Here is a 25,818-nt window from a genome sequence, read left to right as displayed (position 1 = left end):
TTCAACTTTCCAAATTTTGAAAATGGCCGCTGTTTCAAAATAGCCGCCAAAAACGTCAAAAAATCAAAGTTGTCGGATTTCAACCAAATTTTATTTCTAGAGTAATATTGTGACCCCGAGTCCAAAATGGCCGCCATACAGCGAAATATTTGAACGTGTTAAAATCTCTACAGCATTTGGGTTCTGGGGTCAATTGAGGGTCCACAGTTCTTTTTTAGCATCAGTATTTCCTTCCAATTAATTTTCAAATGCTTTAAAATGGCCGCCATTGAAGAAAATGGCAACCAAAAATCAAGTCCGTCGGATTTCAACCAAATTCAGTTTCTAGAGTTCTTTGAGGGTCCTGATTGCATATATGGCATCAAAAACCATTTCTGACATGGGGAGGTGTTCTGAAACATTTGTGTTGGCACCCCAACAGTTATAGCTCGTTATCATTATTTTAGTTTTCTACAGACTTTTGTGCCCGGGAGTGTTCTCAGAAACTACAAAAGGGATCAATATGCAACTTTCCAGAATGATAGTATAGCGTTTGTAGATGTGCAGAGCGATAGTAATTTTGTCTGCACGTACATGCACGTGCAGAATCATACTCAAGTGCGCTTGTATGCACGTACATTACTTTTTTTCATTTCTTGGTACTGAAATGACCATATTAAACGCACTACGTCTAATTAAACGCTAAAATAAAATGGGTTTTTTGCTATAGGTTTACAATGACATCACTTTTTAATTGGGGGAGGTTTGGGGAACATATGTAACGGTCCGCGTTACAATTAGAACTAGTTTCATATTGTTTTACGTTCCATTCAAGGATTTTTCACTCGTATAAAGACGTCACCATTGCCGGTGAATGGCTGCAAAATATAGGCCTATGCTAAAGAGTTTATGTACGATAGCAGGTTAAGCTCAATTTCAAAGAGTGAAAAAAAAAAATTAAATCGTTTCAACGAGTTAGTATCTCGCTATAACGAGTTAATTATCTCGTTATAAGGAGTTATTATCTCGTAATAACGAGTTAGTATCTCGTTATAATGAATTGATTATTTTGCTATATAAGCAGTTATTATCTCGATATAACGAGTTAGTTATCGCGTTATAACAAATTCATTATCTCGAATACAACGAGTTAGTATCTTGTTATAACGAGTTAGTATCTCTTTATAACGAGTTAGTTATCTTGTCATAATGAATAAGCTATTTCGTTATAACGAGAATGCTAAATTGTCAAAATGATAATCTTACAGTAACGTCGTAGGACCTGCTCTTATTCCCGAAATCTAAGATTATTCTTAAAACAAGTCGTAGCAATGATACAATTGCATGTACTTCAAATAGATTGTAATTGTTTGTACAAATACAAATCTTGTACAATAAATCATCAAAGTATATATCAATTTGCAAATATTTGTAAGTTTATATATATTTCCCCAGTAATACCGGGCCCCAGGGGGCAGGATTTTAACAAACTTGAATATCCACCATCTTGAACGCTGTTTTGTAAATTTTAATTTTTCTGGCCCGTTGTTTCTTGAGAAGATTTTGCCCAAATATCGAGTTGGCTCAAAAATTTTGCCAAACCGTTGTGGTATATCAAAACGATAAAATCTAAATTTCTTCATAATGGAAAATTGGTATTTTTGTTGATAGAAGAAAATATATCGTCATTTATTCAATTGTTCGGAACTAGATATGAAGATTTTCTTGTCATCTTAACAACGAATAAAATTGTTACGTAATACATGTAGACATCATAAAACAATCGTGAGCAATCCAGAGATTTTATTAACTTTAATTTTGCGGATATTAATTAATTATAATCATTTTGGAAAGAAGAGGACCTGAAGATTTCCATAGATACTAACTTCTTTTATAACGAAATAATTAACTCGTCATAACGAGATAATTAACTCGTTATAACGAAATAAAGTATTATTATTTTTATTATTATATTATTAAACTAGCTCGTTATTTAAGGAATGACTTTAATTCTGGGACATATTATACGAGTATAATCTGGTTTGGTTCAGTTTACGCTTTATAATCCAGGATTAAAGTAATTCCTGATAATTTAATGCAAAAGACAAAGGTACTAACCTTCGATGATCAAAATGTATATTATAAATCGGAAAAATACAAGTCAAATGAGCCGGTTAATGATTCATTTAGCAAAAACGACGAAGCGTCTTGCTGTGAAGTCAGCCATCTGTAATTTTAGCTCTATGGAGCGTGGAGTTTGTCATGACAAAAATATGTGTAACCTATGCATCAAATGCGTAATTCACTGACCTTTGGAGATCGACTTTGAAGTCGCTCATCTCGGACAGATTGAAAAAATACGAGAAATTGCAATGTTTAGGCCTACCCAAAGTAAGTCCAGATTAGAATAGGTCCTCAGCACCCCCAGCTTGTTGTAAGAGGCGACTAAATGGTGCAGTCCTTCAGATTATACTGCAAAACCAGAGGCCCCGTGTCACAGCAGGTGTGGCACGATAAAGATCCCTCCCTGCTCAGTGGTTGTAATCGCTGAACAGAGGTCTAAATGCAGCTCTTCAGCGACAATGGTGACGTCTCCATGTAAATGAAAAGGTTTTGAGTGGGACATTAAACAATATACAACCAATCATCAGAAAATGTAAGTGTATTGTTGAATCCCATACTTCATTTCATGTCTACAAGAAACAAGTATACACGCTAAAAGTAACTATTATTCCATATGAAAGATTAAGATCCCACGAAATAACTCTGCTGATATTAGTCATTCATCTTAAGCTTGACTTTATAGGTCAATGACAAAGCCTGGAGCAAGTTAAATTTTGTGCATCTTTATGGTTGTTTAAAAAATATCGAAACTATCATGCAAATTCAGATACCTTTTCTCTATCGATTTGCAATATAACTTTTAAAACAATCCTCGTTTTACAAGCGTTGTCTTTTGTTGTGCTCAAGATATATTTTGCATACTATGCATGTGTTCAATTTCTTCTTCTTCAAAAATTGAGAAAATAAACAACATTGAATACTTCTACACAACATTTTTAGCTCACCTGAGCTGAAAGTTCAAGTGAGCTTTTCTGATCTCCTGTAATCCGTCGGTTTTACATTTTCGACTTCGTCTCCAGAACCACTGGACCAATTTCAACCAACTTTCTTCAACCAACAAACTTGGCCAAAAGTATCCTTAGGTGAAGGGCTTTCAAGTTTGTTCAAATGAAGGGACATGTCTTTTTCAAATGGGAGATAATCACAAGAATGCAAAAATAGGGTGAGGTCATTTAAAAATATTCTTCTCAAGAACTACTGGGCCAGAATAGTTGAAATTTACGTGCGAGCTTCATGACATAATTCAGAATCAAATCTGTTAAAATCATGGCACCTGGAGGTATGATGGGGTTACAATAGGGAATCAAAGTTTTACATGCGAATATATAGGAAAAGCTTTAATCAGCCAAGGTGAGCGATGTGCCCCTTGGGCCTCTTGTTTAGGGTTTGCATTAATGATATGTGTAAATGTATGCAATAACAATTTTGATTAATAATTATAATAATATTCATTAGATCAATTCAAGGCATTTCTGAGGATAAAAGTAATTTTATCATACCGTCTAAATGAATATTTGTTATGGTGTAAATATTGATTTCTTATCGAAAGTTGGAAATAAAATATTGAAATCGCCGTTTAAAGAGGGAGCTCACACAATTTGAAAAAAGGAACTTCTCAAATGCGATGAAATGTTGTTGTTTTTTTTGTTTTTTGTTTTTTTGTTGTTGTTTGTTTTTAGTTTTAAAAGTATTGAAAAACTCTTTACACCAGTAAATATTTTTCCTGAAAAACTGTCACTCTTCATATTGAACTTTCATCACAAATTTTCAATGTACGTTATTATTCTGAATGGTATGGTGTTCTTGACTGAAGGGATTTGTCAAACCTCTCAATATTTTTTTCTTTAAAAATAGGTTTTATGAAAAGTATCGGCTTCATGGCAATATGAAATATGACATGTTATGTAACAGTTTATGAGCTGTGTTATGGAAGTTTATTGGGATTTTATTGAAAGTGCATGTTATTCATCAAGTATTATCACAGAAAAATAGATATGGTATCCATGGAAATATTTGCATTGTGCCATTTTACCAGGATGGATTGAAAAACGATTTTGCTCGGTTTTTCTTTGCACAATACTGATTATTGGTAGTCTAAAGTAATACGTAAACTCACGTAACATTGGATTTAACTTTTTAGGGTATTAGCGAAAACAAATCAGTGGCAAAATATCCCTAGCTACCGTAGTAAATTTTAATGTTTTGAGATAATTATCAATGTCCATTTCTCTTCTGTTAGTTTGCATTGATGGCTGGTATGGAGAAAACTGCTCTGCACGATGTAACGAGAACTGTGTCAACCAGTCATGTTTTCATAACACAGGCAGTTGTATACATGGATGTAAACCGGGATGGAGGACTCCCAACTGCGAACAGAGTAATTTTAGATATGACGTCTCTTACTAATATTCTTTGCATCATATAACTTTTAAATATAAAACAATTCTTTTCCAGCTTCGGTATTTCAAATGATCAACAAATTAGTACAAAAATGATCAATAAAGTGTAAACCTATTTTTCCAAAAAGCTTTTCTATAATGCTGTCAATTTTAAGAATATATGTGCGCTTTATCTACATATGACATACATAATCATTCATGTATATTGAATGCAGTCTGCCGTGTTTCATACCGACTGTTCATTTTGTACTAATTTTGACTACGGATTACATCGTTTACTTGAATAAGATCTAGGGTCCACAACGGGTGTGACCGGTCAACAGCATATGCATACTCCTCCTTGGCATCTGATCCCACCTCTTGTTTTTCCATGGGTTTATGTTTGTCCTGTTTTCAATACTGTGTCCTTTATAGGACTTATGGGATTGATTGCTGTTCGATGTCCGAAATTCCCTTTTTCATCTTGCAGGAAAGCTCGAATGATAAATAATCTTATATTGCTTCCCTCTAATGTTCTTTTAGAATGCTCAGTAAAAACGTACGGCAAAGGTTGTGGAAATCACTGCAGCGGTCAATGCAGAAATATGACATGTAATCCAATCAATGGATCTTGTTTGGAGGGCTGTATTCCCGGTTACTTGGGAAGTTTCTGCAACAAACGTATGTAGTTTATAAAACATAGTAACACTTACTGTTCATTTCTCATTAATTGCGAATATTTTCATTGTGTATGTATTTAAGCATGTGACAATGGAACATATGGACTCAATTGCTACCGGAATTGTTCTCAGAACTGCCTCGACGTTTGTGATTCTGTTGACGGATCCTGCACATGTTCCTCTGGGTGGACGGGGTCCCCTAACTGTAGTGAAAGTAAGTGTCTAACTTATATTTTGCCAACGAATATTCTATTTTTGAAAATGCTCTCTCTTAAGAATTATATCTCCCCTCATACAGCATGGTGTTATGTATCCCCTCTTTCAGGGGGACACATATTGTTCTTGTACTTTCCATCCATCCGTCCGTCTGTCTGTCACAAAATCTTGTGAACGCTTCTCCTCCTATATAGCTTATCGGATAGAATTGAAACTTTGTACAATGCTTCATTGCCATTTTTAGAAGTGCATATTGTCGGGACAGAAGGATCCAATTATTTTTCTAAAAGTTATAGTAGATCTAAAAGGAGTGGATAATACTAAAATAGCTTGTGATCACTTCTACTCCTATATTGCTTATCCGATTAACTTCAAATTTTGTACAATTATCGGAACAAGGGGGGTGGGGTGTCCATTTGTTATCCTTAAAGTTCTGGTGAATATGAGGGGTGGGTGGTAGACTAGTTGATAAACACTTTTCCTATGTGGCTTATTGGAGTTCATAGTGTATATTTTCCTGCTCATGCTTTCTCCTTCATACCAAGCAGTTCATGAAAGGGAAATTTTATTTGGAGCACTACCAATTTAGGTAGCTGGTGAGACATTTGTTTTTCATAAAAACAATATCTAGTTAACTATTACGTTTGTAAGTTATGGTCGCAAAGTCAGTGATGAGAGCAACGGCTTCCTGGGTCAAGCCTCAAGATCTTCGGAGTTTGTCTTCACACGTCCTACACTACATTTGAATTGTTTTCCTCAGGTACTAAGAATCACAATGTGCGTATCGAGCGAAGTAGAATAGTTCTATTTACAATCATTTCGTCAAGTTACATGTACCACTTGAATTTGTAGACGTAAGATGCTGTCTACAATTACTTCATGCAAGCGGTTTTTACCAAATTATCAAGATTATATTCTTTGAAGTATATCAAAGTTCCACAAGGTAATTAAACCATTCCAAATTATGTCAATGAAATTCAAAATTCTATCCTATAATGTACATTATTGAATAAATTAAAGTAAATGTTGGCATTAACTTCATGATTGTTACATTTGATATGTCATTGAAAGTAAAAAAAAAAAAGATTCGATATCAGTACATCAGATGAAATATCCTCATTTTCGAGTCGAAGTCGTTTTTTGTAGTGCTATAGCTTTAGTGGAACTTGGATTGTAAATCACTAGTTATACTAAATATACCAGGTATATACAAAAACGTACGATACTATTTTGTAATTGTCCATACGCAATATTGTATAACTTTCACCGCTGAACGTTTGAAAAGGGAAAGTAACTCCTCTTGGAGTTATCTTAATTACGTTATCTTACATTAAAATACCTAATGTTAAGCCCGGGTTCCGTCCTCGGTCCCGACGTCCCGTCAAACCATAGATTGATTGATTGAATGAATATTGTTTGACATCCCTCTTGAGAATATTTCACTCATATGGAGACGTCACCAACGCCGGTGAATGACTGCAAATGTTCCAATAAAATTGTACTTTACCAGAGTGTCCAGCAGAATCATACGGTCCTGATTGTGTGTATAACTGTAGTGGACAGTGTCTGAGTTACCGACCCTGTAACAGGACAACAGGAATATGTGACGATGGCTGTAATCCAGGATATACCGGGGAACTACGTTTGACATAAATGTTTATTGTTATGTAGGAAAAGCTCAAGGGACAATTTTTTAATTTGATATTATTTCCCCTTAATGTTATTCTAGAATGTTCCATGGGAACCTACGACAAAGATTGTGGAAATCACTGCAGCAGTCATTGCAGAAATATGACATGTAATCCAATCACTGGATCTTGTCTGGAAGGCTGTACACCCGGATACTTAGGAAGTTTCTGCAACAAGCGTATGTAATCGTTTAAGAATAGTAATTTTTCACTTATTATGGGCGTACAGCTATATACAATTTTTGTAATGTAGTTTCACACATATATAGAGTTCGAATTATATTTAATCCTGATTACAAGCACCAAGGACCTTCCATCCATTATCGACTGGCTAAATACAAAATAATGCATCTTAAAATAAGTCAAAGTGAACGTAATTGGCCCCTACCTGAATAATTTTAATTCAATTTATTGATTCACGAAACATGTTGGCATACAATCAATGCTACACAATGAAAGGTGAAGATAACGAACAGTGATCAATCTCATAACTCTTATAAGCAATGCAAAATAGGTAGTTGGGCAAACACGGACCTCTGGACACACCAGAGGTGGGATCAGGTGCCTAGGAGGAGTAAACATCCCCTGTCGACCGGTCACAACCGCCGTGAACCCTATATCCTGTTCAGGTAAACGGAGTTCATAATATCTGAACATGAGATATATAATGATGCTAAACTAAATACTTACAATTCATATACATATATGTAAATACAGGTATATATATTTGACATGTACATGTGACGTCAAACTGCATGCATGCAATTTAGTCTTGCATATAACATGATCACTCCCCTTAGGCACCTGATTCCACCTCTGGACCCATATTTACTAACGTTCGTAGACGTAAACGTAAACGTAGGATTTACGTCTGACTTAAGAGTAGAGTTAAGTACTCGTAAAATGGTATTCACAAAACCGTTCGCAGCCGCAAACGTAACTTACGAATTCTTAAATGTGCGATTGCACTTCCGCGTGCACAATGGCTATTTTCACTTCGAAGCGTAAAAAGTATGAATTTACTCATCTATTTTGAATCCCCTGCACTACCGCCGCATTATAACTTAAAATGACGAAAAAGAACACAGAACCTTGTGAGAAAGCAACGAATTTCAACGTACACGTATGCCTACGTACGAAATGTCGATCAACTGTACCGTTATTCAATGTTTACAAATTCAAATGAAAGGTTCATCAAATCTAACGCATTTTTGCATGGATCTGCGATGCTGTACTTGTTCTAAAAGAAGTCGGCATGGACTGACAAGTAAGTTAAGTTGTTTGTGTCCTCTGACTACTCGTCACTAGGTCCCTAATTAATGTTAAATTGACTTCAAACGGATTCAGTACATAACACAGATAATGTGTGATTGGGATGAGCAAATTGGGATAAGAATTTTTTCCCGTGGCATCTCCAGTCCGTGCGCATTAAAATTGCAATTTAACGGTATTAACCAATCAGATAACATTTTGCTGTTTGATAAGACACTGAGGAAATCTAAGTCATACTTGCGCTTAAAAGAACGTAAAATTGAACTATTACTAAAGCATTAACAGCGATAAAGATGTTTCAAGCACTTAATCGATATAGATTAAGTGGGGGATTAGCGGAAAAGTTGAAAAGTTCGTATATCTATGAAGTCAGTGGGGAAAAGCTCAAACTTTGTATATCGACGATGTACGCGACAACTGAGCAGTGTTTCAATATTATATGGGCCATTTTTTGATTTAAGGTATTCAATGTATAATGACCATATTTCACATTTAATAAATGGATGGTGGAATTTTTGTAATCATGGTATCATTTTGAAGCGTTCATCAAATAAAATAATCCATCATAGGAATTTTCAAAATTTTGTTTACTGCTTTATTTCACGTAGAATTTAACATTGAGGTATATGGGAAAAGCATGTTCTATTACAATACTTCAAGAAGAAATTATTTTTTTCATACAAATCTCTTGGTAGAAAGTTACATACATTTTCTCTTAATGAAAATATGAAATAAAATTAATCATTGACCACACACATTTTTAGAAAATTAGATTTTTCTTATTTTTACAAAGGGCAGACAACTCTTCCAAAAAGTCTTAAACGCAAAAAGGTCAGCTTCTAATAATTAAAAGTCATGTGAATTTCATCTGTTTCACTTTCATCATTATTTAACAATAAATATTTATGTTGATCTAAATCCTTCAAAATTGCTCATTATCCTTTCATTATACATGGAATACCTTAACCCTTTCTCTACCGGCACATTTTAGAGGTTTTTAAAGACTAAATGACAGTATTTTTAAATCGATTTAAATCTGCATGGATCACGATTTGGGGTAGGCATATGACATGTAATTTTGTTAGAAATTGGACAGGGAACAATTTCTTATAAAATTTGTCAATGTATCCCATGACCTCAAATAGGTCTACGGGGTCAAAGGTAATATAAGTGCATATTTTTGCAATTTTTTCTCTCTGAAATATATATATTACGACCCCTCTCACTAGATTAGAGTCAAAAATAGGAAATTCTAAATGTATGAGCTAATGTGCCTTTTAATATACTACAAAAAGAACAAAATCAAACTAATCAATTTTATTGACAAACAAATATTTTTGGTTGCTAAGTAACAACACTCATAGTACAATTTTGACCATAATTTGCCTTTCTGCATCCATTCAACACAATTTAAACGTATTTACAATCCATGATGATTAGTAAATGTCACATTATTTTAAAAATATAATCTTTAAATAGATCTTAATCATTTTAAAAGGTTTTTAACAAAAAATATGATGAAGAGAATTAAGGTCAAAGGTCATCAAATGGAAACTTCGTACTTGATATACTTGTCCATCATTTTCTAATAATATGACGTTTTGCCATTGTGTTCCATTAAATAGAATAAGTATTGCAACATTAAAACAAAGATCTTTCAATCATTGTCAATCTAAAATAATCTATTTTTTTATTCAATTATATTTGGTTGCTAAGCAACAACACCTTATCAAATGTTATCAAAAAGTAGTAAATATTTTTCCTCTCCAAGTTCAACATATACAAATGTTCAAGTACTTACTTTCAATCACTAGATTTAAATGTACTTGCATCATATTTAACAAAAATGTTCTTATATTCAACCTCTTGAAACCTATTTCTAGACTTATGTTCTTGATAATGAGTTGTTCCGACAGGGGCATGCGTTGACCAATATCTGTCTATCAACAGGAACTTCACAGCAGTCGTGTATAAGATAATGCACAAAAATCTGGAAAAAAAAGTCTTTCTTAATACTTAGTCCTAAATACTAATGTATTGTCAAAGCTTTTGAATACTCAAATTGGCTCTCTAAATGTTTTCGATAATCAAGGCCCTCTGAAAAGTATGCATTTAATTACTTATGAAATTTTATCGGAGGTAATTGTAGTACACATTTAATAAATGAGTTACATTCACAGCCAGATTAATTTTGGTAAAGGTAATCTTTTTACTATGCATTTTATTATTCTTTTTAAACTGGAAATCACTGCCACAATATCGGTTTTTAAAACTAGTAATACCTGTACAGTTCCTCTTCAGTGAGAGGCTGCAAACTTCCTTGGGAAGTATATGACAACCCTTCCCCCTACTGGGCCTAGATATGACCATCTCAGCATAATGGTTGGTGGCAACACAGATGGAGAAAACCAAATCTTCTGTCAAAGACAGCTTCATAAAATCTGCAGTTCTCCGAATAATAGGGTCCCATATCTGAAAGAAAATTGCAAATAAAATCAGTATTGGCCACCATACCTTAAAACGTGTCATACCTTATAATTAGAAACTATTTAGAAATTGTTTTGTCTCATTTTGTATGTATACGATCCCTAGTTATGCAGCAAAAAAAAAACCAAACAAAAAAAAACAGTAAAATGGTACACACATATCAGTGTACCATAATGCCATGATTCCAATTGTGAATGCATTATCTGGATTTATTTGAATTTTAATCAAATTTAAACTGATTTAACCCTATATTCAACCTCAAAGAGTCATACCAACTGAAAGCCAGGTTGTCACCCCGAATGAAATGCCACAGTTCTGGGATCAGCATCCTTCCAATGCATGTCTGGATTTCCCACTAAATATTGGGATGTCAATACCCTTTTTAAAGAAGAAAAGAAATTACAATTAAGAATTGTTGGTTTATGTTTAAAAAGCAAAATCTAAGTTTCACGGTAGCATGGAACAGTTTCGCACTTTTTACTCAAATCTATTTAAAGATAAGGTAAGGGATTGCATACATGTGTTAGAAATGAATGGAATATTTTATTATACATTGCGAGAGTAGCAGAGTGGGTAATGAAAAAAAATGTATCATGTAGGTATCTGCATTATGCCTAGCATATATTATACACGAGGGCAAATACTGAAGAAATTCAGGTTAAAACCTACAGGGTCCAGTGAAAATACTGAAACTCTGAGGGAAAGTGAATGACCCCAGATATAAAAGTTGAATTGAATTTCTTCTTAATGGTACCCAGTGTCTAAATCCCCTTGCATGGTACTCTGATGGGCTGTGGATTTAGTCGAAATTAGAGAAAATCTAGGCAAGAAGGGGATTGATTGATTGATGTTTTCTGCCAAACTCAACAATTTTTCAGTTATCTGGTGGCACCCAGTTTTTTTTTATTGGTGGAAGAGAGAACCCAGATACCTGGGGAGAGACCACCGATCTTTCGAAAGTAAACTGGGAAAACTTTCTCACTTACCGGCGCAACGGGATTCGAACCCACGCCGACAGAGGTGAGAAGCGTGTGATTTTGAGCGCAATGCTCTAACCACTCGGCCACGGAGGAGGCTGGCAAGAAGGGGACACGTGATCATCAGCTCATAGCATACAAGTACCAGCATGTATGGATCACATGTAATTTATGGTCATAAGCTACTAAGTGTATATAAAATACATCCATTTGGATTAAAGAGAAATCAATATGATTTTTCATTAGCCTGTCATAATCAGACTTTGATTGATGTTAACCCACCCCCATTTTGGCCCAAACACACATTTTGTTTTTATTCCTGTTACAGAATAAAGAAAATAATTCAAATTATGATAATAAATTCTATCATTACAATAATGCAAAGTGTGTTTTCCTAACAGTGTTTTCCTTTCATAGAAAGATAATTTCTTTTATAAACATGGAAAAACTTGGAAAATAGCCTTCTCACCAGCGGTCGTGAATGCCCAGTCTGACTAAAACCACCCCATCCCATTATACACTAAATAACCCCCTTCTTACACTCGCGCGTCAGGTAAGGAGATAATTCTGGGGGGAAAGGGGGGTTGTTAATCAAACTGCCGGACCCGGACAGGGTGTTATTCACTTGGTTTAGATATCATAAAATATAAATATTTTCTTTCATGAAACGACAAATCATGGCATCAATTCGTGGTTAATTAATCGTGAATTTTTCATAACATGACAAAAATGCATTTTTTCCCCCTTTTTAGTCGGCGTATGTGGCTACATCAACTTACATGTACGTATTTATACTGAATGCATGATCGTTTGGGTCATCCTGCAACAGGAGATCCAGGGCATCTTCTTCTTCTGACATCAGGTCGTTTTAAAGATGTAAAATACAAGCGTTCGCTGTGACAGTCACGGTGAAGCTGTGTTGTTTTCGTTGAAATGGAAACACGTGTGTTCTCCGTGCACACTTTCAGAAAACTCCGCGAGGCCCGCGATCCGGATCACGGAAAAATAAAAGTATACAGGCTATATATAGGCGAACTTCTTTTTTGTTTTCTTTCTTTGGCAGAGAAAAAACTTATTACTATTCCGAACAAATATAACGTTTATATCTGAATTTGAAGTATTTTATTTATCTTTTTTTAAATTCAATCTGCGATGTAACATTCTCAATAGGTGTTATATGAATGTACATGTAGGTTGTGTAACTGTTATAAACCAATATTGGTTTTATGCTTTTTAAAAAAGCAGAGATACCTGGCTGATTATTTCATACATGTATGTATATTGTTTTAGTGTATCAAAAGGTACTGAATTTACTAAAAGAGGACAATACAAATAGTTTTCACCACTTTGTGCGACGCGCGTCGATTGCTGTTAGCGACGTCGATTTGTCGCTAATTTTTAAGAAAACTGCGCAGCATGTCCCAATTTCATTTTATCGTAATATAAAAACTACCGAGAATTATAATTTGAATAAGGGTCCATTAAAAAGAACATTTCCTCTACTTTTACAGGATGTATTTACTTTTCCCTATTTCTATATATAAATATAGATAAAACGCCGCTCTGTTTAAACATTGAGAAATAAAATCGTAAAACAACGTATATGTGCAAAAAATTGCTGTTTTCTTATAACTTTGCCATGCATTAAAAATAATTTTTATATGTACTGAAAGCAGGGAATATATGCTTCTCAAAAATATAAAAAATATTGCATTCATAGGGAAAATAAAAAAAAAATCATAGCGAGGGGGGAAATGGCCTTGTGACAAAGCATTGCGTCATATTTAGACGAAGTCATCTTTCATTTTAAATGCTTTTTTTAATTTAATGGCTTTATTTATTCAATTGATTTTTGCATAGTTAAAAAATATAGAAAATTTCCAAAAATGTGATATATAAAACATATATATTACGTCCGTAGTTTCAAAGATTTATAGACACTCCTTTTGCGTAGCCCTGTTTTTACGCGCTATCGGTCATATTGACCGATACGGTAGAGAGAGGGTTAAGGCGACTATGGCGCAGGGCGCGTGCTTATCCCAATCACTGACTCACATTTGCTTGGATCACAGTCCCTTATCAATTTTGTTTTCAATCTATGTAGCTGCTATAATGCTTGGATCTTAATTTGTAAATAGTGAGCACATATATACATATGTGTTAGTTATTTACATATTTATATGGGCCCACTGTTTACACATTAAGACACAAACTCATTTGTAAACATGGTAACTTCAAACTTTCGACAATACCATAATTGAAATTCAAAATTATTTATCCCATTTTTTTTATTTCATGACTGGGACAAGAGCAAAGCAGTAGCATAGCTACCTGTAGACAAGTATGCACATGCTTTTACATCATTTTGCAAAATGAAAAACAAGAATATTGGTGAAAAATTCATATAAAAAATAAAAGATTGATATACAGGCACTAATTCTAAAATGTGTGATTAGTACATGCCCCTTCATTGGTTATAAAATATGAAAATTATTATTGCTTTTTAACAATATGTACTCTGGGTAAACAGGTAGACAGGGCGAATGGACCTGATACCAGATGAGAACAGTTACAGTCTCTTTTAGCATCATTTCAATTATCGTATTGTGCACATTCATGTGCAAAACTTTTAGAAAATATTGTGAAACAAAATCGCATTCAAATACAGTTGTACAACTGTGTGAAGTCAATGTTGATTTATTTGATTTAGAATAACTGACTATATATTAATTGGATATATTAAGTGTGATATACATGTAGCATATACTATAGATATCCAAGTTAGCTGACTTCTTTTATTTTTCAAAGGGTCATAAACGTGGTCAGGAAATAAATTGCCAACAGACAGCAGCATTCCTCGATTTAGATGCATTTCTCTTGATGTCCTCTCCTGAAAGTTTTTCCATGATGTATCGGGGTTGGGATTGGGATGCAGGATGTACAGTATATATATATATATGTGATGTAAGAATATCCACTGTTTGTACACATAATCATTTCTGTATTTACAAAGTTTTAAAAAATCAAAATCAATTATGGTACATATAATGATTTTCTTAATGCATTGATGATTAAAACCTTAGGCAAATACTTATAAGAAAGTTTGTCTATTTTGCATGGTTTGTGCCTGTCTGTCTAGCATCTCTTCATCTTTTTGGCAAATAGAAATTTAACCAATTTAAGGACATACGCTATGTTTCTCTGAAATTATTTTTTCATCTCCCCAATATGAAGAATTCTTGCATGATTTTCAAAATAATTTTAAAGGGACATTAGCTGTAATTTTCTCACCAAATATTTAATTCAATAAAAATTGCTCTATATTATATATTTCAGTAATAACACAAGTATTCAATTATTTCAAACACCTTTTAATCTCAAAGCAGGCAAATAAATAATTTTGGTGATAAGATAATTATTATCTTGCAAGCCAATAATTCTTTTCTTTACACTAAAAGCGGTTATCAAATGTAGTTTTATTAGGTTTCTCTTGGTTTTGTTGTTGTTGGTTTTGGTTTTTTTTTTTTATTTTACAGAAGAAATATTTTTATTAGTCAGTAATACATATTCCTTTGCCATTGAGATATTTTGAGAGAAAAAAATGTTTGCCATCACTTTCACAGCAAATATGCCCCTTTAAAAGAACATGACCCACGAACCATGAAAAATGGCCTAGCCTGGGAAATTGATAATTTCTGTATATAATAATCTTCGGGATATAGGCTTTCTAGAAATGTTTTTCTTTTTTTCATATATTCTATACTTTTTTGTTAATATGACGTTGAATATTGTGGTATTTAATGTTAAAAAATTAACATTTCGGGATACACGTCACAACAATAAACCTCCAATGACCATGTACAATGTACATGAACCTATAAATCTCTGAATTTATCAAGTTATATGCACTCAAATAGCTAGAATGGCTTATTCAATGATCATAATAAGCATTTTTGACCAAATTTGGGAAATAGAAATAAGAAATATTTTGGAAATGATGTTCAAAGCCGTGATTGTTCAACTTTACTTTTAAATTATTTTTACTTGAATTTTAAAATACTGAAATAAGAAGAATAAATATAGTATGTAGTTTATTTACATGGTGAAAGAAGTGAATCATTGGAACAATTCTGTTTCATATCATATTCCATAGTTTTGGGTTTTTTTGTTTTCTTTCTTTTTTTTTTTTTTTTAGTATTAAAACGACCGAGTATCGAAAGCAATGGTAACGAAATAAGTTGACACCGCGTCTCGTCAAAACATGTTCAATTCGAATTTACTCGGAATTACACGTTCAACGAGCATTTGCTGTGAAACCTGATTAAAGGAAAATTACTGTAGACACCTAATAGTAAGTATCAAATGATCTTTTTGTTACATGTACATGTAGATTTCATAGCGTGAATAATAACAACACAACACCGATATAGGGGATCAGAGTCAGTATATTATTGACTCTGAAAATACGATTTGAGAAATGATACTGTATAAATTTTACTGTATTTATCTTGATCAATAATTGTATATTCCTATACGTATTAATCATGTAAAGATACTGAGGTCTTTTAACCAACAATTTTTTTAAATGTTTGTGCAATACATTATTGACTGACAGAACGTAATTCATGAGCTGTGATCTAAAAATCTTCCAGGCATTAATATAGATTTGAATAGAATTACATCTAGATACATATTTGAAATAGAATATATCCTAAGGCTCTGTAGTTTTAAATTGTTTGGATTATATTGCATTTACATGTAATGTATACATGCTTGTAAATGCCACAGAATGAGAAATAATCTAAATTGGCCTATTTTGATAATGTTCCCAAAATAGAAGTATCATGTAGATCTATACAGGAAGTAACATTTACAAATCATGTTTGTTGTTTGTTATTTGCCAGTTAAGCATCATAATGATAATACTAGTAGTTCATAATAAGTAATTATTCTGCTAAAATCAAATACCCTTTTAATTGTCAACAAATACATCACTGGTAGAAAGGTTATAAAGCTTTTATCTAGCACAAGTTTCCATATTCTACAGGTTTACATATGTCAGCAAGTCCTCAAAAGCAGCTTTAGGGGTTCCCAGGAGATTCTGATGCTCACTGTTAGACTTTCACTGTCGTCAAAATCCAACCTTATTTTCTCTTTTCTCAAAACTTCAGCTCTCAAAAACTTGTTTGATTAATTATGTCACTCCTGTTTTGTTGAACATGGTGTTGTCAGCAATAGGTTCAAGTTCTTCTATGTCTTGTTGTAGGTGATTTGTACAGAAGCGAGCCCCGGCAGGAATGATGGCCTCTTTTGAAATGAAGATTTCATGCCTTACTCCTACTGGGACTACAACTAACTTTGGACCTGGTCACTCGCAGATACAGCATGAAGTGTGCCCTCTTGATGTACATGGGGATGGGAGTGATACAGAAGGGGGACTAATTGGAAGAACTGCTGCTGCTGGTGGTGGTGCTGGACTGTCTTGAATCTGTTGCCTAACCGACTTGATATTCTTCTGTTTAATATGGGAGCAACACACACACTCTGGCATATATTGCACAGAAAATCATGATCAGATGGTGCCCTCCCTATCAGAGTGGTGATCACTGACCTATATTTCTTTGAAATCCTGGATCTGTGTTTTGGTTTTACTCTCCATGGACAGTTGAAACAGAGAAAGAATTAGGGACCACTCCTTGGCATATCTGAAATATTTATGTCATATACATGTAATTAAAATATACAATTTGGGTTGGATGAAAATCTTATCTTCATGTTAAAACCCATTAGCCTAGGTTATTTTTCCTAAAATCTAATTATAAATCAATTAACTTGTTAATTAATGCTTGGTGAATCAATTAATAAATTGTATTCAAGAACTTGGAATTATTTTTTTTCCCACTAATAAACTGAAAATGTGTATCTTCAAATGTTTTGTTGATTAATGTCAGTGTGACATATAGAGGGGGTATGGGGTTTACAACAATGTATACATGGTTAATTTATTTCTATTATGTAGTCCATGTAAATTTCTGTGGAAACGAGGAAGTTATTTATATTCGGTCTTTCCTATCCCGGGGTAGGAAAGACCGAATATAAATAACCCCCTCGTTTCCACGGAAATTAAGTCCATGAGAGCCTGAAATCTCCCAACCTGGGTCTGTTTAATGGACCCTTCCAAAGTCCTTTTTTAAGGAAAAAGTAAACCATTTTCCTAATCCAAAAAGAAAACTGGTGCAAAAACCATGAAATAATATAAATAATAGAAAAATTATCAGTAGTATTGTAATACATTTTCGGGGGGGGGGGGGGGGGGGGGGGGGGTTGCCGTTTCACCTTTATAGATTTTTTTTCCCCTAACATTTAAAACATATCTTTTCAATATCAATTTTGTCTATAGCACAAAATAAAAATTCTAAAATCAATTAAAGCGTTTGATTTTCGTGTGTATATATAAAACAAAACGAAAGAAAAAAAACTAGGATCCTCCACTAGTAAACTATGTTTTCCATTTAGAGTTATTGCCCTTCAATCGAAAAAACGTAAACATAATTAAGAGAATACTCTACATTTCAACACAAGTTTTGTCAAATATTATTTAACAAGATATATTTTGATATGTATTTAAATTGATCTACTTCATTAAAAACAAACCTTCTGTGTGTTTTTGTAGGTGTCTTTCCACGTATATACAAGGGACTTATGAATTTACGAACTTAAATAGTTGAAATATAAAACAAAACGGTAATTTTATCTCCGTTCGATCTATGAATATTGTGCGTTCAAATTCTCAAGTGCAAATGTAAAATAGATAGAGCTTACAGCCGTGTTTGACATTGCTGTAATATTCGGACATTTGTTAATGTAACACGTTGCTACAACTTTACAGTTATGATTGACAGACTTAATATTTTATAAGAAACTTTGAACTGTAGCCTATATTAATTAAACGTAGATCTACATAATTTGTAAAAATTATGAGAACCAATGGACAAATTCATACGATAGATCATACTGTCTGAATATATATCGCACATCTCCATGCGTAATACATGTGTACATGCTGGGCCTGTGTAATTGAAATGTTTACTGAGGTATTCCTAGAGAGAATGTTCTATCGTTAAAATGATAATGTCCTACGGCACCGATTGTGGTGAGGGCCTGTCCCGAGACACAGATTATTCTAACTAGGGTATTCCGTATGGCCGAATAAGTTTGTACTGTACGTTTGATTCGAACATTCATTCTGTTTTGAACAATATCATTTTTAAAGTAACAAAAGGTAGGGAAATCGGTACTTTTAAAGCCATCGGAACGGACTTCGGAATCAAACATACACGATAGGTCCCCCCCCCCCCCCCCGTACCTTTTTACCATAGGCCATGACTCTCATATTTACTCGTTTAGATATTGATTTTTTTATTTTAAAAAATATATAAGAACATAAAAACTCACCTCTTTGCTGTTTCTTTTTGAGTCGTATCAACTGTGTTAGTTGTATGTATTGACTTCCTTGGAATCTGACGTTTCCAGACGACACTTTTGTTATTATTATTTTTTTTTTTCGACATGGCCGCATTGCTTACGAGTTAATTTTTTTGATGGAAAGTGTTAATCTAACTTTACATTTTAATTTTAGTTTACAAAATTGAGTCGTGAGTAATGCGGCCCATGTGAATTTATAGACTGAAGTTGGCAAATTTATGCGATTTTCCCGGAAAACGTGAAACTGCGGTAGGTTTGGGCATTTACTTGAGTGCTTTAAACATCCGGTGTGAGGAAACGATTGCGCAATACAACTTGGCTCATGTTATGGATAAAAAATATAATCTTAGATTTATTCTAAAGTGTTCTTTAATTTTTCCAAATTTGGTAGGCCAAAAATGGCATATTGTGGGTCATGTTCTTTATAATGTAGTACTACCATGCTTTATATGTCAGCCTGATTAGCCCAGTGGTTATATCACCTAACTAGTAATGCAAAGGTCCCAGGTTCGATACTCAATTGTGTTAAAGATTTTTCTCACCTTCTTTGCTACAGTAAAGTCCCATTTATATAGCTTACTGAAGCACATATCAGCTGATTTTACATTTTTACTTACCGCAACCAGGAACTGTCAACATTTGGTAACTCTAGACTACATCAAACCTGAGAATTTTGTAGAAACAAAATAGAATGCAAGTGAATTATACCTGAAATACCACGGAACATTATTTTTATTTAGAAACGTGTATGTCTTTAATTGAAACTTACCATTCTTTGTTAAAGAGTATTTATTTATGTTTTGGAAAGAAGCCAATTTCATTACAAGGGGAATGGGTAATGAAGAAAAACTAAAGTTGACATTGGGGTCATTTGAAATCTTTTTCTTAATATGGGCTCTTGGGTTGTAAATTATTAAAATTAGAAATTGTAGGTGATACTTGCAGATATCTTTCCAGATATGGTGATAAATATACAATAAAATCAGTATTATAACAATTTTACAGTTTTAATATTTAACTAACAATTATGTTGCATGTATTTTTCAAGCCTTATGAAATTTGATTGCAGTCTAATTACAGTTGTTTAAATCAATGTAATACTGTCATTTTTAGGTCTATGGGTACAATGCTGTAATGACCTGAAACATCTTTTGTGAAACCGAGAAATGCTCATCTTTCATTGCCATGATTGTGTGAAAGGACGAGCAGAGGAATGATTCAAAAATATATGGCAGGATTGAGAATCCAACCCAGGACCCATTGTCTGGTACTCTACCCAATGACCAGTCCATGCTGATTGTCCATCTGATACATTGATGTCATCTTATATATTTATTTATTCATTTATTTCATATGGACAGTAAAATAAAAAAAAAATGTTTGATATTCACCTAAATAAAATTTGTTACGGTACATGTTTAAGAAATTAAGTACATGCATTGACAAGTCGCCATTTGCTTTGTTTATTTTTAAGTTACGATCAGCTTACGTATACTAATATAGCACACGTAGAGTTACGCTTATTTCTGACGTAAATGTACGTCTGCGACTGTTAGTGAATACCGTCCCACACCTAAACATACGCTACGTCTAGATTTACGCTACGTTTACGTCTACGAACTTTAGTAAATATGAGCCCTGGTGTGTCCAGGGGTCCCTGTTTGCCCGACTATATATTTTGTATTGCTTATAGGAGTTATGAGATTGATCACTGTTCGTTATTTTCGCCTCTCATTAGTATAATCATAGCACTTTACGTTTGTTGCACAAGTTAAAATTTTCATATAAAAGTTCACATAACCTTCTAGCATGAACTACATGGACAAGGTTGCATAGTAATTTACGATGGTTTCCCTTTGACATATCATCATTTGAATTGTAGATGTTCAAAAGGTAATATTACTTTCTTATATCTTTATACATAAAGCAGTCATATAAAGAATGTAACTCATATTTAACTGAAGTTTTACAAAACTGAGAGAAACGGTTTGGAATACATGGTTTTGAATATATACCAGTTTCAATTTTTAAAGGGTGGGCAGATACTCTTAACTTTTTAAGAGCATAATACTTTCACAATTGGAAATTTCAAATAGTTTTGTAATTCATAGTTCTTTCTAATTCTACTATAGAATAGTAATTTTGCACGTTTAAAGAATTCGATATTTTGTAGTTGCATGTTAACATTATCAATATAGTAATTTTTCAAGTATTTGTAAAATTTGCTTTCATTGATAAATAAATAAATAATACCATATTTATATAGCACCCTTTTCATACACTATGTACGCTCAAGGGTGCTTTACAATGCATATGTGCCTTACAACAGAATGTTATACACATAATACATAGAAAATAAATAAAACATTAAAAAACAATGATATAAAAGGCGTTATCACATGTAAACAGTCCGTAGCTGTACCTATCCTGATTGTACATATAAATCATGAAAACACAAGATACCATAAATATGCTAGATAAGAATAAACATCAGTTTTAGGGCGTATTAAAATAATAATAATGAAATACACACATGCACAGACAGCATATAATGTCTTAGGTATAATACATTAAAACATAGAATTCTTTTTCTTTCTTTTAATGATGAAAGATTTAGTTTATTTCTTAATATTTTTATTTGTCCCTGCCAATTTTCCTCTGTACCAGTATCATAAAGGCTATCAATGTCCAATTTTGCAGCCATACGTATTGGATTTATAATGCTATTTTCATCAACATAGATTTTAATACCACTTCATATATCAATATTTCGTGAAATATGAGACATAATGATATATATCAGAATACTATTTTCTATGCCCAGAATAGTGCATAGATCCATAATCATATTCATGTATAACAATGTATCATTTACGTTGTTGACTCAGTGGTAAGAATTTTCGCCTTGAGTCAGGGTCACTGTCAGTTCGAACCCCGATCGTGCTTTTGTTATGTCAAACATTAGTCGTAGAAATAAGTATTGAGTGTTTTTTCGTCAAACATTCGGCATTTAGAAGTGTGAGCCGCGGGTCTATCGGACGAAAACTTAAAAACGGAGGTCCCGTGTTGCAGCAGGCATCGGTACGTTAAAGAACCCAGTTTGTGATGCCTAACTTTCAGTGAAGAATTCTCGAAGGGACATGATAAAAACAGACAAAACAAATCAAAAATCCTAAATAATGTTTGTAATGCACTGTACGTGTTTTCAATGTTTTCATTTATATATTGCACAAAAGCACCTACACTATCAAAGAAAGTTCTAGATCTTAGTTTAAACATTAACGAAATATATCAAATTGTTTCATAAATTCGTGTGTTTTCCAAAATATGGTGGGCAAATCAGACACTATGATAAGTTTGAAAACCCAACGTAGAAATACAAACAGAAGACAAACCCTGTCAATGACGGATCAATAATATGCGTATAACATAGTATTGCTCCTTTTTCATTAACAGAGACTATCTGTATTTTATGTATTTAAGCATGTGACAAAGGAACATATGGAATAAACTGCTCCCAGAATTGTTCTCAAAACTGCCTCGGTGAATGTGATAATGTTGACGGATCCTGCACATGTTCCTCTGAGTGGACGGGGTCCCCTGACTGTAGTGAAAGTAAGTGTCGAACTCATATTTATAAACAATTACTTCATCTACCTACAGAAAAGTCAAATATCAACCTTGTTTAAAGCTCTTGTAAAGTTTAATTACCTAAGTTTTTTTTAGATATAAATCATGACATCAATGCTGCCTGGGTCAAGCCTTGCGACGTTTTGACTCTCTGCATAAAGCAATAAATATAACATTTTAAACCTCCTCCCTTCTTCGTGAACTAGCAATCACAATAGGGATAAACGCTATTCTTCTAAATAAAACCATGCCATATAAATATATAAGCTACATATTTACCTTTACCTCCTCAACTTACCACTTGAATCCATAAAAATAAAATGGGGCGTAAAATACTCACACACAGTCTGGTGTACAAACAATACATTACTAAATACAATTTCCATCTAATTGACAGGATATGCTATTTTTAGCATACATACATGTATAAGTAAATCCAATATACCATATGCTTTTATTAACCATACCGTTGACAGTTTTCGCTAACACAAGAGAAGTATTCTGTTTTATTCAAAATGTAATTAACGTCTAGAAATATTTACAACTCTGAATTTCAGACATTCTTTGATTTCTCTGAACTTAAATAACCTTTACGTTGCAAAAGTCAAAAATTAAATTTGGAATATCATTTCCCCAAATCAAATTCCACGTGACGTGTTTTCCTTGGAAGGTTTGTACACTGTAGTGACGGTTCTACTCGAATATCTAAAGTGATAACTGTTTCTTCATTTGATACCAAAGTTATCGGCGTTTATACTTTTTCTTATCGCTGTTCGTTATCTTCGCCTTTCGTCTTTCGAACCTAGTCGACCAGTACTGTTTTACATCTATATTACCAGTGAATTTACCTGCTCATCTCTGTAAAATCTGTCTTACCTATTGTGGGTCATTTTGAGTTAATTAACCCATAGTTGTACAAAAAATAATATTAAACATTTTCAAATAATTCTCTCCCCCAAAAATCTAGAATCTGAATTTTTAAGGAAATTGTTGTCTATCACAAATTGTAATCTTTCATATGTTCTAGTGATCGGAAGTAATAATGAATTTAAAATTTGAATAGTTTATTCTTTCAGAGGTACCTATCGTCAGTAATGACGAGTATAGTACTCCAGAAGCATACATCGCAGCCTTATCTATCTCACTGGTTATCAACTTTAGCCTTGTTGTTGTGATTGTTATATTATTCAGGTAAAATATGTTTGTGGGTTATGAATATTCTCCATGAGTCCATCAACCCTTTGTAATTCATATCAATTCTACTATATTTTAGGCTACTCTATAACAGAAAACAAGAGAAGCGTTCCTCGGACTATATAGCTAGTGCTGAAATATCACCTCCATCACAAGGCAGCAATAACGATGTACACCAGTATCAGGAACTCAACATGTCCAATGATAATTCATATCAGAATTTGTCATTAAGAGATCGTTTATAAAATGTACAGTGGAGCCTCGGTAATCCGGACGCCATTAATCCGGACGCTTCACATTCCGGACGATTGTTATAGGGAACGGAATTTTTATACGTTATTTTGCATCATTAATCCGGAAATCCGCGTTCCGGACGGTCATTTTTTACTACAAAACGTTTAAATTCATTGAGAATCGTACCGTTAATCCGGACGGTAATTGTTTTGAGGGAAGGTCTGTGTCGGACAATTTTAGCAAGGCGTAAATTATAAAGAAAACAAGCCAAACTGTCTAATTGAAGCGATTATCTGTACCCCGTCAACACCTTTCTTTAATTAGGTGGTGTGTGATATGTCAGTTAGATAGCACGTGCCGATCGATACATTGTATTGCCAATTTTTGCACATAAGATCTGTATTGCGTGTAATGTTGAATCTTGTAAATAAATATGTAGCATATTATTTTATAGTCTTGATCAATAGCCTAATAGTATTTAAAAATAAATTAAACATCATGCAGTAATGATTTTGTTGTTGTTGAACTGCTACACTTATCAGTTGTACTGATTTTTAAATTGATATCGGCTTATTCAAATCTAAAGAAGTGTAGATTATTCCTCTAGATTCTGGATTTTATACTACTGCTTGCCATGAAATATACATGCATGTTCATGCACATGTATATGTAGTAAGTTTTTAATGTTTAGAATGTCACGAATGTAGAATGTACCTGTGCACGATTGTTTCTTGTTACGATGTTGTAGAGTTGTATTGCTTTCAATTTTTTAAACTCTGGGTAGAAGTGAAAAAATTACCATTTTAAGGAAAATGACAATTAAATTTGTTATGTACCCGTAATGTTGGTTTCACCCGAGTTTTGTTCCGTTATTATCGCATCATGAAAATAATAGGTGCGCGTGGCTAGATCAAAGCAGTAGTAGGTCTTCATATTACGAGCTTAAATGATTTTGTTCTCCCGATATTGGTTTGGATAATTTATATAGAAAAAGAAATAAAAATTCTGGCAGAAGGAATTTCGGTTAAAGAATGTTCTCAACCGACATGATAAACATGAAATTCTTAAATCAACTGTGGACGATGAATATTGTTTAGACAGACCGCCGAACCCGTGAATCGTGACAGATGGAAATGGCCGGCCTCTTTAAGAAGTAAAAGTGTGATGAAATCTTTGAAGTGTAAATGATTATGTTAGTTATTAATGATTCATTTTTTATAGTTACATATACTGTTTCATTATTTTTTTTATTGCTTTGTATATTTATTAGTAGTGTTAATATACATGTACAATGTTAGCATAGGCAAATACACTGCACACATATATTCCAATTTTAGAGCTTTAAAATGCATGTAAATGTTAACATTATCATGGTTTATTTACTAATGCAAATGGTTAAATCCAATGATAGAATGTGTTTAATTCACTACGCATCAATAAAGTATTTTGAATTAAACTGATTCTTCTCGTTTTC

At 33.4% G+C, this 25,818-nt stretch overlaps 1 protein-coding gene and 1 long non-coding RNA gene across 2 annotated transcripts in view; both read left to right on the top strand.

Moving 5' to 3' along the window:
• Positions 1-25,818, top strand: part of LOC125682902 (multiple epidermal growth factor-like domains protein 10) — an 85,121-nt gene extending 59,303 nt beyond the window's left edge. Inside the window, exons 12-18 of the mRNA XM_056161487.1 lie at positions 4,343-4,480; positions 5,025-5,162; positions 5,244-5,375; positions 7,107-7,244; positions 22,770-22,901; positions 23,993-24,107; positions 24,190-25,818. Of these exons, the coding sequence (XP_056017462.1) occupies positions 4,343-4,480; positions 5,025-5,162; positions 5,244-5,375; positions 7,107-7,244; positions 22,770-22,901; positions 23,993-24,107; positions 24,190-24,355 (959 nt within the window). The 3' untranslated portion in view covers positions 24,356-25,818. The remainder of the gene's footprint in view (positions 1-4,342; positions 4,481-5,024; positions 5,163-5,243; positions 5,376-7,106; positions 7,245-22,769; positions 22,902-23,992; positions 24,108-24,189) is intronic.
• LOC130054352 (uncharacterized) lies at positions 15,344-17,731 on the top strand. The gene is made up of 2 exons (XR_008802650.1): positions 15,344-16,152; positions 17,068-17,731. It is a non-coding gene; the product is annotated as an uncharacterized LOC130054352 (long non-coding RNA).

This window comes from Ostrea edulis, chromosome 4 (genome assembly GCF_947568905.1).
Source record: "Ostrea edulis chromosome 4, xbOstEdul1.1, whole genome shotgun sequence".
NCBI lineage: Eukaryota > Metazoa > Mollusca > Bivalvia > Ostreida > Ostreidae > Ostrea > Ostrea edulis.
This window is presented reverse-complemented; position numbering and strand designations above follow the sequence as displayed.